This window comes from Trematomus bernacchii, unplaced genomic scaffold, assembly GCF_902827165.1.
Source record: "Trematomus bernacchii unplaced genomic scaffold, fTreBer1.1, whole genome shotgun sequence".
In the NCBI taxonomy this organism is placed as follows: Eukaryota; Metazoa; Chordata; class Actinopteri; order Perciformes; family Nototheniidae; genus Trematomus; species Trematomus bernacchii.
The window spans coordinates 68,637-85,966 of record NW_022987699.1 but is presented as its reverse complement, the minus strand read 5'-3'; the positions used below and the strand labels follow the sequence as shown (position 1 = coordinate 85,966).

At 42.5% G+C, this 17,330-nt stretch overlaps 2 protein-coding genes across 2 annotated transcripts in view; both read right to left on the bottom strand.

The window, feature by feature from the left end:
* The window catches only part of LOC117490060 (NLR family CARD domain-containing protein 3-like), a 108,508-nt gene that overhangs the window by 87,950 nt on the left and 3,228 nt on the right, over window positions 1-17,330 (bottom strand). The gene's annotated exons all lie outside the window — the stretch shown is intronic.
* LOC117490056 (NLR family CARD domain-containing protein 3-like) lies at window positions 58-15,612 on the bottom strand. Its single transcript, XM_034139647.1, is given in 15 exon segments — window positions 58-495; window positions 497-897; window positions 1,099-1,145; window positions 1,668-1,841; window positions 2,976-3,149; window positions 3,240-3,413; window positions 3,523-5,180; window positions 5,182-5,318; window positions 9,642-9,867; window positions 11,156-11,234; window positions 12,131-12,235; window positions 12,338-12,421; window positions 14,080-14,199; window positions 14,302-14,385; window positions 15,497-15,612. Coding segments are annotated over 14 exon segments (3,618 nt in total). The 5' UTR covers window positions 14,322-14,385; window positions 15,497-15,612; the 3' UTR covers window positions 58-276.

Here is a 17,330-nt window from a genome sequence, read left to right as displayed (position 1 = left end):
CGACAAAGTGCAAAAGAAACATTTAAAAAACACATTTGAATACATTGAAAAACATTTATCAAAAAGTGTGAGACACTTGATTACTGGGAGTTTCTGCAGATATACGGAGCATTATAACTACATGCTGCTCCTCCACGTAAAGGCACAACCAAAGTGTAGCCGCGTCACTACCAACATTTTAACCACACGACTAGACGATATCTCTTGCTACACTCATGTTATGTCCATGTCCCCCGAGACCAGGGACATTACAGCTGGACAGGAAGTGGTCTCCTCCTACAGAGAACACAGAGACACTGAGGAGTCATGTGACCAGAGCCCAAACCCAGCATACAGAGGTTCAGTGAATGTGGTTCTGAAGGTGTGGAGGTGGATCAGTGTGTCAGAGGAGACTCTGTAGAAGGAGAGAGAGCCAGCAGGATGATCCAGATACACTGCTACTCTACCAGAGGAGGAGGAGGGAGAGGAGGGGGAGGAGGGGGAGGAGGGGGAGGAGGGAGGAGGAGGACGGGGAGGAGGGGGAGGAGGAGGAGGAGGAGGGGGAGGAGGGGAGAGGCAGGACTGTTTTACTTTTATTGTGTCTGACAGAAAACTCTCCATTAGAGCACTCCAGACTCCAGGACTGATCATTCTCTCCAAACTTAGAGTCTTCACTGTCTCCTCTCCTGCTGATTCCTCTGTAAGTCACTGCTATATAAACCTTCCCTTTCCACTCAACCTCCCAGTAACACAGACCAGTCAGAGCTTCTCTACACATCAGCTGAGGCCAGGAGACAAATCTCTCTGGATGATCAGGATATCGCCGCTTCTTTTTCACACGTGTCACCTCCCTGTTGCTGTCAGACAGTTTGAGTCTTCTGCGTGCTGTGTTTGTGTCCAGTGTGAGTTCACAGGAATCTGATGTTAAGAGAAAATCACAGCATCTGTTTATCATAAAACACATATGAAGGCTTTTTCCCTTTGTTTTTGTAGAGGTGCTGTTTATTATATGTATTTGTATAAATGTGATAATATATATAATCTTGTCAGTAATGTGATAATGAATACATATGACAACTGACTGTTTTGTCATCATAATCAACCTAAATCCACACTTACATTTCCTCACATCAGGTTTTAACCTGTCCTCTCCACAATGGTCAAACCTGGAGGAAGAAACAGTCTGAATGATCAAGGACATTTCACACATCAGTTAAAGGACTGTCAACATTTCAAATGTCATATTAAGGCATCATTTTTAAGTTATCAGAGAATACAATAAGCTAAAAGGTGAAAAGATGTTTAATGTTATTAATAAAAAGTCTAAATTCATTTGAAGATGGGTTGAATCGGAGCAAGGAGGTCGAAAGGGCCATTGGCCCCCATTGTTACGTTCTAATTGAGGGATCCAGCGAGATGGTCTCTAGTTTGAATATGCATGATTGTATCTTATGTTTATGAACAGGTGTTCTCATGTGTGTTACACATTTTATCAAACATTGTTCTTCCCTAAACTACACAGGTTTAAACCTTCTGGTAGTGCTATAATTAAAGTCAAAAGATCTGGATGAATCTAATAATCATTCATGTCTGAGCTTAAATTTATCTCAAAATATTCAGGAATTGTTGAGATTTAACAAATCAGGACCTAAGAAGAAACCGAGACAGAGAGTGAGGTTTGTCCATACCTGAGAGTCTCCAGTCTGCAGTCTGGATCCTCCTGTAGAGCAGACAGCATCTTCTCTCCTGAGTCTCCTTGATGATTGTAGCGCAGGTCAAGCTCTCTCAGATGGGAGAGGTTGGAGCTCAGAGCCGAGGCGAGAGAAGCAAAGCCTTTGTTTGTGACCAGACAACCTGAGAGCCTACACACACACACACACACACACACACACACACACACACACACACACACACACACACACACACACACACACACACACACACACACACACACACACACACACACACTTTACTAATGGTCACCTTTTACCAGTGGTGGGCCGTCAGGGCCCTCGGCCTAAGATCTTCTAAAAAATAATATTTGAAAACATTAAAAAAAAAACATTTTTCTTTTAATATTTTTTTTTTAATATTTTGTATTAGTTTTACCAAAATAACTTGATTTCATTGTATTTAAAATAACATTTCCAAATAAATAAATCCTTCGAATCTGCCTGTTCAGTTTCTGTTGGAATGTGAAGGGTTAAATGCCGTCTCTGCGAGTTAGACGGGAGAGCTTGTTGTACAATTCACAGAGGGCCCGCTATAGTAACTCAATGAGAGAGTAATGTCAAATGACAGTACAATTGACCAATCATATCTTCCCTCTAAATGGGTGGGCTTTATTTTCGCGGACTTTATGACAAGTTCCTCCCGCTGTGAAGTTTATGCAAGTGGTGCAGTGACGCCTCCTAAAACCCGGAAGTAAGCTGCTGGTTCCCTCGACACAAAAGCAATGGGATTTCTCCATAGGATTTTGGAAAATAGCTCGAAATAAGGTCTGTGGAACGAACCTGTTAGATAAATGCACGTTTTGTTCGGCCGGATAATATCCACATGTCTACCCTACTTTTATAATTTTCTAATCATAAATCTAATCGATAGATCAGAGGGCCTAGGTATAAAAGTCACGGCTCGTCACTGCCTTTTACTGATGGCCTACTTTGGAGTTTCCAATCCAGTCCAACACACCCTATTTCAATATGCTTTTCAGAGTGATATGGGATAAATCGTGTGAAATAAAAAACAACACATGTAGTCCCATTGGGGCTGCATCATTTAAATAAATAGTTAAGAACAGCATTAATAATTACTGTGTAAAAATGAATAATCTTCTCATCCAACCTGAAAGTCTCGAGTAGTGAAAACACAAAAACCCTTGAATATTGGTGCCCCTTAGTCCAAAGAGGCTTTTTAATAAGTCATTTGAATAATTAAATATATTAATCCAATGCAATCGTAAGGGGTAAACTCAAAATAAACTGCAGAATACTGACCTGAGAGTTTCCAGTTCACAGTGTGGACTCTCTAGTCCAGCACACAGGTTCTTCACTCCTGAATCCTTCAGGTCGTTGTTACTCAGGTCCAGCTCTCTCAGACTAGAGGACTGGGAGCTGAGGACTGAGGACAGAGCTTCACAGCTTTTCTCTGACAGGTTACAGACGCTCAGCCTGAAAGAGGATTTTCATCAGACCAAAAAACAAGTAATGCATGAAAAAGAGAGCTCAGAGGACCCTTACTTTAAACTATTTTACACCTACCTAATAGTTTCCAGAGAACAGGGTAGACTCTCTAGTCCAGCACACAGGTTCTTCACTCCTGAATCCTTCAGGTCGTTGTTACTCAGGTCCAGATCTCTCAGACTAGAGGACTGGGAGCTGAGGACTGAGGACAGAGCTTCACAGCTTCTCTCTGACAGGTTACAGCCACTCAGCCTGAAGGATTTTTTAAAATAAATACAAAAAAAAATGTATTATTTCTCATCTATGACATATAAATAAGTTGGATAATGTTCGTAATCCTTTTATTCATCCATCCACTCACAGAGCTTTGTTGGAGGCTTTGACCACTGGCAGCAGCCTCAGAAGAGCCTCCTCTGAAGCAGAGTATTTCTTCAGGTCAAACACGTCAAGATCTTCTCCTGATGACAGTAAGATGAAGACCAGAGCTGACCACTGAGCAGGAGACAGATTATCTGTGGAGAGACTTCCTGATCTCAGGGACTGTTGGATCTGCTCCACTAGAGAACGATCATTGAGTTCATTCAGACAGTGGAACAGGTTGATGCTTCTCTCTGGAGACAGATCCTCATCCATCTTCTTCTTGATGTACTGGACTGTTTCCTTTTTGATCTCTGAGCCACTTCCTGTCTGTGTCAGCAGGCCTCGTAGGAGAGTCTGATTGGTCTGCAGAGAAAGACCCAGCAAGAAGCGGAGGAACAAGTCCAGGTGTCCGTTGGGACTCTGTAAGGCCTTGTCCACAGCACTCTGGTAGAGATTTGTTAGTGTAGGTTTGAATTTAGGCCACCAGGAGGTTGTTAGTTCTTCTTTCAGCAGGTTGACTCCAGAGTTGATGAAGGTCAGATGGACATGAAGAGCAGCCAGAAACTCCTGAACGCTCAGATGGACGAAGCAGAACACCTTGTCCTGGTACAGTCCTCTCTCCTCTCTAAAGACCTGTGTGAACACTCCTGAGTACACTGAGGCTGCTGTGATATCGAGGCCACACTCTGTCAGGTCGGACTCATAGAAGATCAGGTTGCCTTTCAGCAGCTGCTCAAAAGCTAGTTTTCCCAGAGACTCCATCATCTTCTTGCTCTCTGGACTCCAGTGTGGATCTGTCTCAGCTCCTCCATCATACTTGATGTTCTTCACTTTGGACTGAACCACCAGGAAGTGGATGTACATCTCAGTCAGGGTCTTGGGCAGCTCTCCTCCCTCTCTGGTTTTCAACACCCCCTCCAGAACTGAAGCAGAGATCCAGCAGAAGACTGGGATGTGGCACATGATGTGGAGGCTTCGTGAGGTCTTGATGTGGGAGATGATGGTGCCGGCCTGCTCCTGATCTCTGAATCTCTTCCTGAAGTACTCCTCCTTCTGTGGGTCAGTGAACCCTCGGACCTCTGTCACCATGTCCACACACTCAGGAGGGATCTGATTGGCTGCTGCAGGTCGTGTGGTTATCCAGAGGCGAGCAGAGGGAAGCAGCTTCCCCCTAATGAGGTTTGTCAGCAGCACATCCACTGAGGTGGACTCTGTGACGTCAGTCAGGATCTCATTGTTGTGGAAGTCCAGAGGAAGTCGACACTCATCCAGACCGTCCAAGATGAACACAACCGGGAACTGATCAAACCTGCAGATTCCTGCGTCTCTGGTTTCAGAGAAGAAGTGATGAACAAGTTCCACCAAGCTGTACTTGTTCTCTCTCACCACATTCAGCTCTCTGAAGGTGAATGGAAATGTGAACTGGATGTCCTGGTTGGCTTTGCCTTCAGCCCAGTCCAGAGTGAACTTCTGTGTTAAGACTGTTTTCCCAATGCCAGCCACGCCCTTTGTCATCACTGCTCTGATTGGTGCATCTCTTCCAGGTGAGGCTTTAAAGAGGTCTTCTTGTCTGATGGTTGTTTCTGGTCTGTGTGGTTTCCTGGATGCTATTTCAATCTGTCTGACCTCATGTTCCTCATTGACCTCTGCAGACCCCCCCCTCTGTGATGTAGAGCTCTGTGTAGATCTGGTTCAGAAGGGTTGGGTTTCCTGCTTTAGCAATGCCCTCAAACACACACTGGAACCTCTCCTTCAGCGTGGATTTGAGTTTACGTCTGCAGACTGCAGGAGCAGTTCCTGAGTGGACAAACAAGAAATGTAATTAAAAAGTACAACCTGATCTCACCAGAATGCGTGACTCCACCACGACTCCTTAACACCGCATTGCGTGGTGGAGTCACGAACTTTGTTACATTTACGTGTCTGCACCACGCAAACAACCCCAATGTAAAGTGAATGAGGCTCCTTTGTCGTGGTGCACACACGCATTTCTACAACGTCCAGCAGTGAGCTTTTATTCTATAAAACGTTTTTAAAATCTACTTTATAGCTTGTAGTAACTCACGGGAGGCTTCTTTTATTTTATTTGTATTCATAATCATTTTTATTTTTCGTCAGAATGTATTATGGTGCATTATTCACCAATGTTTGTTCTCAAAAAACAGTGCATTGTGTGTAATACAACTGTGATTTTTATTAAATGAGTTAATTTTTAAGGAAGGCCAGAGCTTCAGCTGTGTCAAATAGATTGTTCCCTTTAGTTAACGTTATTTAACCTGTTAAGCACCAAGCCTGTTTTTCATGTTTCAGGCTCGAAAATGACATGCCCAAAATCAATCGACATTAAGGAGAATACTTACTTCCGGGTGTAAAATGCTCTGTTATCCAATGGGAATGGACGCTCAGCTCTTTGGGTCCGTAATACAATAAAGGGGACATGATCAAATAGGAATATAATTATCTTTTAAATAACGTTAACTAAAGGGAACAATCTCTTTGACACAGCTGAAGCTCTCGCCTTCCTTAAAAACGAACTAATTTAATAAAAATCACAGTTGTATTACTTACAATACATTGTTTTTTGAGAACAAACATTGGTAAATAATGCACCATAATACATTCTGACGAAAAATAAAAATGATTATGAATACAAATAAAATAAAAGAAGCCTCCTGTGAGTTACTACAAGCTATAAAGTAGATTTTAAAAACGTTTTATAGAATAAAAGCTCACTGCTGGACGTTGTAGAAATGCGTGTGTGCACCACGACAAAGGAGCCTCATTCACTTTACATTGGGGTTGTTTGCGTGGTGCAGACACGTAAATGTAGCAAAGTTCGTGACTCCACCACGCACTGCGGTGTTAAGGAGTCGTGGTGGAGTCACGCATTCTGGTGAGACCAGGTTGAAAAAGTAAGATGTCAGTCAGCGTCAACAAAATACATCAAATTTGGTAAAGTGATTCATTTGCGCTATTTTTAGCGTGTTAAGGTTTCCCGATTAACCTGTTAAGCCCTGAGCCTGTTTTTCAGGTCTCAGGCTCGAAAAGGACATTCCCAGAACAAATGACCATATCTTCCCTTCTAAAAGGGTTAAATTAATAATCTTTGTTCTCAAAGTAATGATAAACCTGTGAGTTGGATGTAGAAAAGTCAGAATCAATATAGATGTTTTTTATTTTAAAGTAAATGCAGATTGAACATAGTAAAGAAATTTAAATTATTGTGTCCGTCCAAAAATTCTTTTTTACTTATAGTGAAAACTACCCTTGGATGATGGGTTAGTAGACTAAAAGCTTTAGTACAAAGTACAACATATGATAAGTACCCTGTATCAAGATTGATGCAAAACAAGTGACATTTGACCACACTCCACCTCTGAGGTGATTTGGGTGGATATGGCCTTTGTTACCGTTTCTCTGGAACCCATTTTGGTGATTAACATCTCTTTCTGACCGTTAGAGCCAATAGAATCGAAGGGGAGTTTTCACATAGACACCAACGTTAACACAAAAAGGTGGGGGCTTTGCGCATGTAGTTTTGCATGAGAGTGAAGCTATCTCTCGCTCTGACATCTGGAAACGGAAAAGCAGGGTTTTGTAGTGATCACTAATTTACTCATGTACATAATTCACTCATGGAACTACAGGTGGGGGGGGTATTGTTTCCGCACGGACATATGTGTTGCCGATTGTATTTATTGTGTGCCCTCCTGGCTTCTTTCTTCTCTTCCCGGGCTGCGACCCGACAACATGTCCATTTCTGCTGCTCATTAAAGTTCCCATTTGCACCTTCGATGCACCGCCTCCGACTCCTATCTCTCGGCACTACATTGGTGACCCCGACATAAGTCTCGCGAAGGATCCGAGACTGAACCGAACACGGCAAAAACAAACACTGTTTTTCTCGAAATGCCGGAGATTTTTGGGGACGTCCGTGGCTGCATCGTGTACACGGACTGAGGCTCAGTGCGCCCTCGGGAATGGCCGCGGTCGACACTCGCCATTTCCACAGCGTTTCGGCACTGGGGGACAGCAAGCCTTCCATGGAGACGATACACGACCATGCCTGGTTTATTCGGGACATGCGGCTGCATGTCCTGCTGCGCTCGCTAACACGGCTAACGGACAGCTAACAGCTAACGGACAGCTGACGACTAACAGTTACCGGCCAGCAGCTACCGGCTGACTGCTTCCATGTCGGCATCCAACTGTTACCCCTTTTTTTTTTTGTGGTGCCGGAGAGGAGGTTTGATCAAGTCTGGTTGGCCTCGTGTGGATCCTCTCACAATTTTGCCCACCTGTTTTTAATCGTGGACAGGACGACCATTTTTGAGTTTTTTTTCTGGTGCCTGAGAGGAGGTTCGTCCATGTCTGGTCGTCCTCGTTTGGACCCTCTCGCTTTTTCACCACCTCGACGGCAGCTTCGGACGTCGCCCACGCTTTCTTAGGCGCCTGGGTGGCGCGCTTCTGGATCCCGTCTCGCCTCAACAGTTTTGGACGTCGCCCATGCCTTCATCGGCCCGTGGGTGGCGCGCTTCGGAACCCTGTCTGGCCTCTTCCTTCCCCTCGGCAGCAGCTTCGGGCGTCGCCCGCGCCTTCATCGCGGACCCTGCCTGGCCTCTCCTCTAACCGCGGCTCACGGTTTGCCTCGACGGCGGCTTCGGACGTCGCCCCGTCTGGCCTCTCCCCTGTCCACGGTTCCTTCCTCCCGGGGATACTGCTCCATCTTTCCGGGGACTTCATGCCCGCCGCCGCTGTGCCTTTGCCTGCGGCCGGGCAGCGCTCCTCCCTGCTGGGGACCACCGGGATATTCACGCCCGTCCCCACGTTGCCACACAGCGACCCTGCTTTCTGCGGCCCCCTGACGACAGCCCGTTCCGGCCCGCCCCCCACCCCCCGTGGGGATGCCCTCGTTAGGGCCCCTACCCTCTCCTGTGGCCCCCTTCCGATGACCCGTTCCATGCCCCGGCCCTCGCCTGCGGCCCCGCCCTCCTCGGCCCCTGTGGTGCTTCCTCCCGGACGCGAGGATTGTGTCCATGGTTGAATTCTGGGGGGGCTTGTGTAGTGATCACTAATTTACTCATGTACATAATTCACTCATGGAAATACAGGTGGGGGGGTATTGTTTCCGCACGGACATATGTGTTGCCGATTGTATTTATTGTGTGCCCTCCTGGCTTCTTTCTTCTCTTCCCGGGCTGCGACCCGACAACATGTCCGTTTCTGCTGCTCATTAAAGTTCCCATTTGCATCTTCGATGCACCGCCTCCGACTCCTATCTCTCGGCACCACAGTTTATTGTTTATGGATTATCAGAAATAATTTCAAAGTGACACATACACATTGGATTAACCTATGGATTAACTTCAGCAGCGTTTTTATCGTTTTAATGCCATTGAAGACCAGTTTTGACCAGACAACGACCAAGGTAGGCCATGTTGCCGGTTTTAGCTACCTAGCGCCACATGTTTTGATGTCTGTTCTTGTTATTATCTCGAGTTCTTATCATAGAGTGATAATGTATGTACCAAACGATTCTGTGTCTTCTCACGATGCGAATCGATGTCTTGTTTGTGCAGAAATTATAAGTAAAAAGGCTATTTTACCGTGTGAGTGTTGTGCTAAGTGTGTTAGCATTTTTTCTCTCAGGGCTCATTTAGGCTCATTTGGGATTTTTGTGAGACTTGTGTTTTATTTCGGAAATAAATGGTTTATATAGCTGAGTTTCTTCCGGTTATTTGAGTATGCAACATTAATAGTTTCATACATTTTTTTAATTCTTAAAATTCCTGAGACATCGGTGCTCAGAAAAAATACTGCGAGGCCGTCGGTACCGGGGGCTCTCGGGCTTAACAGGTTAATGGTGAAAGTTAACGTTCACAAGTTTTATATCAACATAGTTAACTGTTCTGCTCCGTTTATTAGTAATGTACCCGTAACAAAAATATTTACAGCGCAACGTTTTGATCTCTTTATTGTTACTTCCTTCACTAATGTTTTAGTACCAGTAGTAACCAATAAGCGTATTCACTGATTAAAGACTATGTTTTATAAAGTGAACCTCCTCCCATCTTTCCTCCATCTCCTCTCCATCATGTTAAATGTGTTAAATCCTCTTACTGCTCTGCAGACGCTCAGCCAGCTCCTCCTGCTTCATGCTCCTCAGGAAGTGCAGTGAGATGCTCAGAAAGGCCTCTCTGCTGCTCCTCTGCTCTTCATCCTCACCGTCCAACACCTCCTCATCCTCCCTCTGACTCTCTAAGCATTCTGGGTAATCTGAAGTCAGGACTGTCTGGATCTTCTTCAGCTCGTTCTTCACAAAAGTGACGATGTTCTCCTCCATCAGCTGGAACAGAGTAAAATGTAGCGTGAATCAGACATGGAGACGGCTCTGACCCCTCAGAGTAACGGCTAACTTCACAGTGACACTCTAAATAGGAGATAAATGCCGAATACGTTGTAATGCGAGAAAGGAACTTTGACCATTTGGTATCCAGCTCCAAGCTGTGACTTGATGCTTCACTGTTCGTAACAAGTTAATACAATTAAATGATAGAAAATGCCTTAATATGATTGTAAAATAGGGCGAAAAGTTATTATTTTTGGTCTTTTAACGTTTAGATATTGCAATTTTGATTCCATAGATGTGTCTCCCATCACCTAAGACCCCTGACCATTCTCTCAACTCAGTATTTACATTCTTTAAAAACTATAACTCCCATTAGATCAGCTTCGTACAGTGATACAAAACTACACCATATTTGTAGTTTCTTTTTGGTATGCAAAGAGGTTTGCTGATAAGGCTTTTTAAAAGCCTATCTACGATTTGATCAAATATGAAAGTCAGCCGAATTAGTATTGATACTGCAAGGAGACGTATTGTGTGAAGAGAAATTGAAGATGTTGTTTAATTGCTGATATATTTATGATCCACGTCACGTATTCAGTTTCGGTGGCAGTGTCCAGTTTCATATTGCATAAACACCATATCCCAATGTGCATTGCGGCTAAAACATCCAATCACCGAGCTTCAATGATAGCTGAGGATTATGGGTAATTAGATGTTTCCGGCTGTCCAAAACGCTGAAAAAATAAATGTGTCTCTCAGAATCGAAGGAGAAAAACACAAGAGCATTGTAACCAATTCAAACCAATGAATGTTGTGTAATGAACAAGGACACACTGATGTTTTTTAGTTGATGAGTACAGCAGATATCACTGTGAAATCAATCTACAGTGACGAGATCACTCATTTCCGGGTGTATGCAGCGAGAGCTGCGTCCCTAGCAACCACGTTACTATAGAAACGCCGACACCGGAAGTACTGTTTTCACACCGAGAGATGGCGATAACTTCACATGGACACTTGCCAATCTAAAACCTCTTTAGTAACATACAGTACGTAGTATATATACATTTCCCCGGTGAGCCCTGAACAAATCTTCCTATTCTCCACAAAAAGTTGTGTCATAGTGTGTGTGTTCGTGTGTTAGCGTACTAATGGTATAAATGTGTCAGCTCTCTCTATTGAACAGCTTTTAGAGTTATAAATAGGTTATTGAAAAACATGGATTTCATTCATTGTTTATTTTTAATAATATCCAGTCTTTAACTGGAGGGAGCCACACACTCACCATAAGTATGGAGTCCAGGTGAGTTTGATGCTGCTGGGCAGACGGACCACCAGGACCCTCTGATCTCTGCTGATGAACTCTGTGGAGCAAAGAGGAGGATTTTAAAACAAAGACAGAAACTAAGAGTTACATGAACTGTGTTAGAAGATCCTCCTTCAAACCGGACATACAGCTTAAAAAACTATTTCCATGGTCATTTAATTTTTCTAAGTAAAATATTCAGAATAATGTAATGTGCAGTGGACTGCTCTCAGATGGTGGATCCTTATAGAAACACAATCACTGATAAAAGTGTAATAGAGAATGATTACACTTGATTGTGGAGGCGTGTGGTGCAGTGGATAGAGACTTGGTGTTTGGATCAGGGGGTCACAGGTTCAAACCCCACTGCAGTCAGCATGTCGTTGTGTCCCTGAGACACTTCACCCCAAATTGCTCCTGTGGGGATTGTCCACAGTGTTGAGTATGTAAGTCGCTTTGGATAAAAGCAACTTACACACTCAAAGCGTCTAACAAGTGACATGTAATGTAATTGTCTGTACAGACAGCAGTTATTAGGCCTTGGGGTTTGGGCGCCCTATTGTATGAAGATTTGCTGGCGGCTGTTTCCTGAGGCTGTCTTCATCAGCTGGGTTAAGAGATGACCCCTTTCTTACTTCTTAATATGCATAAAGAAAGGTTGTAAACATTCTCTCCTTCAGACACTGATAGGACTCAATATATGCCATGAGTCAGAGAGTAAACATCTGACTAATAAATAATAATAACAATACATTTTTATATTTGGAGGTGCCTTTCAAGACACCAAAGAACACTTTACACTGCATCAAAGAAACACTCAATAAGGTAAAACAACAAAATATAAAATGCAGGCTGGGCAGACAGAGAAAGAGACTGAAATGCGTCTGAGAATTATGTAGAGTTTAAAACATTTAATGGCGCTCAACAAAAATGACTTATGCTCTAAATTCTTACTGTAGATCAAATTGCTCTTCATCTTCAGACGTAATAGACGACTCACTCTCCATGGAATCACTGCTGGGTCCAGGTCCAGGAGAGTCTGGTCCCTCATGGTGGATCCTGATAGAATCAAAAACATGATGAATGCAAAGGTGCACTGAAACTCTGCTGAACATGAAGCTGACTTTTGAATATGTTAATACTGATAAGATAAATAATAACTTTGGATCAGTGGTTTCCATCTTGCAGGTTGGCAGGTTCAAACGTCCTCTGTAGATTCCTGGTGGATCTGTTGTGGTGTCGAACCTAAACACAAACACAACAACATGCTCATTACTGCTCCTTCCTCTCTGTCACACACTGGATCTGGGAATGAACAAGAAGGGAGTCTGTGTGAGCTTATACTAAATCAAACACAATGTATTTATCTCTGGAGATTTACAATGAAGAGTGTTCATCAGCAATATCAAGAATGAGAGAAGTCAATGGACGAGCGGCATATCTGCTGTGAAGGTAAGGGTTAGGGTTAGGGTTAGGGTTAGGGTTAGGGTTAGGGTTAGGGTTTTGGGCAGCGCAGCGTGGTGCACGGGCTCTCGGGTAAATATTTTTTGTTTAAAAAACCTATAAAAAAATGTATGTAATAAAACCAACACAAGTTTATAAAAGCCCTGTTTGATCTGTGTTAAAAATGTTTTAATGAAATAAAGAAAATGCAATAAAAGGGATGAAAGAGAGCAGCGGCTGCAGCACAGAGCGTGTGTGGCGGGGTTAGAACCTGTACTCCTACCCCCCTGAGGGGGTCTCCCCTGGTGGGGTGTCCGAGGCTGTGTCCCACAACATCTGGTAAAAGTTTGTTTAGAAATACTTTATTAAGGGGTTATTTCAGGGTGTTTCCCTGAGGGAGGCTCCAGCATCCATTTACAATACAATGGAAAGTAATAACTAAAATATAAATAAAATAATATAAACAATGTTTAAATAGGAAACGGGGATTAATAATATATAAAAAAGGATAAAGATATAACCTCCTCATTTAGATCCTAATGAAATAAGAAAACATGCAATACAGTGCAAACATAGAATAAACTGTGACATTTAAATATAAATAATATTAGATAAAATATAAGAAAAATATATAAAAAGGTAGTGATAATAATAAACAATAAAACCCATGCATTTAAAATTCATAAAAGAGTCCAGATGAGGAGGATTTATAAAATAATAGATAGGAAATATGTATAAATAATAAATAATACAAAGATAAATACTACAATATAAATTAGGGTTAGGAAATGATATACTTTTTATTTTATTTTTTCATAAGTTCTGCCACTGCAGTTACAAAGTGTTCTCTTGCATGCAATAGGCATTCAATTGGGACATACTACCCACTTGTTGATCCACAGCAAAGGATTGTGGGTCAGAATAGCCAGAAAAGCATGCTGGTTTACAAACTACACAATGCAACCAGCTGCAGTTGAACATCCTGGTATTCTGGAGTCCTGGACAGGATGCAGGGACCCCAACACGTGCTGCACAGCCCCCGTAATCACCCAGAAAAACTCTATGTTGAACATATAGGTGTTAGGTTGTCACAATGTGTTAAAGTGCACCCACAATGAACTGACTTGGATAGGAGAGGATTTCAGATACAAAGTCCAGCTGACATGAGACTCCACTGGAGCGTCTCTATATGCAGTATCATTAACCCTTGTATGGTGTTCGGGTCTGTGGGACCCGTTTTCATTATTTAGCTAAAGAAAAATGATATGACATGAATTAAAAGCATTGCAATAAATCTTCAGTGTCTGACATCAGTTTGAAGCTCTGCTGTGTTCTGCTTGTGGTTCAGTTCTTTGCTTCAAGAACTCCTTTACAATGTGCAGCAAATAAAATGCAGCTGAGAATGATGGAGAAATAATAAAGTTTTAAAAGCGAACAACAAAAATAACTTGAATTCAAACCTTGGTCCATCACTATGCTCTCTATCTTTAAACGTAATAGGTTGAGGCATAGACCGATCACTCTTCATGGACAAACAGCTGGGTCCAGGTCCAGGAGAGTCTGGTCTCTCATGGTGGATCCTGATAGAATCAAAAACATGATGAATGCAAAGGTGCACTGAAACTCTGCTGAACATGAAGCTGACTTTTGAATATATTAATACTGATAAGATAAATAATAACTTTGGATCAGTGGTTTCCATCTTGCAGGTTGGCAGGTTCAAACGTCCTCTGTAGATTCCTGGTGGATCTGTTGTGGTGTCGTACCTAAACACAAACACAACAACATGCTCATTACTGCTCCTTCCTCTCTGTCACACACTGGATCTGGGAATGAACAAGAAGGGAGTCTGTGTGAGCTTATACTAAATCAAACACAATGTATTTATCTATGGAGATTTACAATGAAGTGTGTTTATCAGCAATATCAAGAATGAGAGAAGTTAATGGACGAGCGGCATATCTGCTGTGGAGGTTAGGGTTAGGGTTAGGGTTAGGGTTAGGGGTTAGGGTTAGGGTTAGGGGTAGGGTTAAGAGATGATATACTTTTTATTTTTCCTCTTCATAAGTTCTGCCACTGCAGTTACAAAGTTTGTTCTCTTGCATGCAATAGGCATTCAATTGGGACATACTACCCACTTGTTTATCCACCGCAAAGGATTGTGGGTCAGAATAGCCAGAAACGCATGCTGGTTTACAAACTACAAAATGCAACCAGCTGCAGTTGAACATCCTGGTATTCTGGAGTCCTGGACAGGATGCGGGGACCCCAACACGTGCTGCGCAGCCCCCGTATTCACCCAGAACAACTGTATGTTGAACATATAGGTGTTAGGTTGTCTCAATGTGTTCAAGTACACCCACAACGAGCTGACTTGGATAGGAGAGGATTTCAGGAGCATCTCTGTATGCAGTATAATTAAAGACATGAAGACCCTCTACCCACAGTGACTGTGAAGAGACCACAAAGGATGTTTTATAACCTGCCTGGTATGTGTACGCTTCAGAGATAAAGAAATAAAAACATCTCAGTCACGTTGATCCGAGCCGTCAGTCCGGTTCTTACATTTCCTCCCAGCACTAAGGATACTTACTCAGATTACAATCAAACTGCTGCCAAAAATTGTCACCTTTACAAGGAAGTCTTTCTGGAAAAACATTCTCCACAAAACTTTAGAATAGATATTTAGCAGCGAGAAACATTTAAACGGTGATACAGAACAAGTGATACTGATGATCAAACATTTACAGGTTCCTCTGGTAGGATTCTCACCTGATGAGTTTTAGGAAACACAAACATGTTTTCAGGTTAGGTTACTTCTTTGATGGAATTATCCAATTATCCAATTTCCAAAAAGCATTTAAATCATATTCTTACCTTCTGAATGTCCTTCAGGTCAATTGAAACACCTTCATGCTTCATGTATCACTGCTCATCTCATCCTCATCAGTCCTGTGTCTGCCTGCATCTGATCTGAGGACGCCGTCACTCCCTCATAACTTCAGAGCATCAAAACACATGAGTCACAAGCAACCTGTCCAACAAGCACAAGAAACCAGTCAACTTGAGATATGGTGTAGTTCTACTAGCTGTCCACTAGATGGTGGTAACTGATCATCCAATGAAATAAAGCTCAGCACTAATTTACAAATGTTAACTCTGACAGTTGACGTGATCTCATTAGCATCCTAGTGTAGCTGTGATGAAGAGTTTCCACAGACGTACAGTATTGACTGATCTCCGTCCTCTCTGCGGACGCCTGGAGACACAGATATGTTCTTTTATTAGGATTTCTTCCAGGTTAAAGTCAAGAAAATTGTAACTATGGATCCTACACCAATAATACAATAAATCAATGTTATTTATAATCGCACTTTTCATTTTAATAAACAAAACTCAAAGTGCTGCAGAGTAAAAATCTGAATAAAAACATTTACACATTAAGTAGACAGGGCAACAAGAGGATGGTTGAAGTTCAAGCAAAAGGCTTTGTTAGAAAAACATTAGGGTTAGGGTTTTTGGCCTTACAAGTACTTAAAGGTGGGGTACAGTAGGTAAGTTTGAGAAACCGGCTCGAGATATACTTTTTGTTATATTCCATGGAATGCTCTTAACATCCCGATAGCAATGAATATCTGAAGTGCTTTGACAAAAAATCCATAAAAAAATGGAAGCCGTAATACTGTAAAAAGCACGACCAATCATAGCCCGGCTAAAATAACTGGATGGCCTACCTGCCTGTCAGCCTTCCATCTGTGCACAAACTTATCTCGTGCCCTCATTGGTCATGTGCGCGTTCGTGTGTGTTGGAGGAGGGGCTCTGTGAGGAAGTGGCAGATTTTTTCCGGCTGTGTATTTTCAAATTCTAGAGCACTCGAGCTGGTTTCTCAAACTTACCTACCCTACCTTTAAGCTTCAAATAAGATAAACCATATTGAGTGATACAAATAAAAATGCATTTTTTTGTTGTTGTTATTTGATTGGCCAAGTTGGACATTGCGAGTTAAGTATTTATTCATGTAAACATTTTTTTTGGATGAAGTTTTAGTGAACATTTTTGATAAAACGCATTGTTCTACAACGATTTGTGACTTTTTGAATGGCCACGTTAAATCCTGGATACTGATTGGTGGGTCTGTTATTTCTGTATAGTAGTTAGTTGCTCAGGATGCTCTGATCAAGGAACCCTGTGCTGTCATATCGATCCGGTCAGTTTAACTTAGTTTAAAGACATTTTAACTGTCAGAAAACACCATGGAATACTTTGAGAATATGATATTTTACAGATATGTAAATAAACAGAGAAGAAGAACACTAGTGTTTAAAGGGAATGGGCTCTGGCTGTATTTAGAGACTGGTTGATGGGAAATACAATTCAAATAGACTTGGACAGTTACTGAAAACCTGGATCAGTGCTGCTGTCATTTTAAGTTACGTTGCTGAAGTTCAGACGCTGATACTAGAACAGAAGACGGACCCCTCCACTAACATATCTCATGCTATCACAAACATCCCATCAGAAAAGTCAACGCTCCATCAAACAGTTTCAGATACAAAGTCCAGCTGACATGAGACTCCACTGGAGCGTCTCTGACTGCAGTATCAGTAAAGACATGAAGACCCTAAACACACAGTGAATGTGAGGAGACCAAAAAGGTGTTATATCACATCTGCTATTTATACTCTTCAATGCTGAACTTTTTTTTAAAAA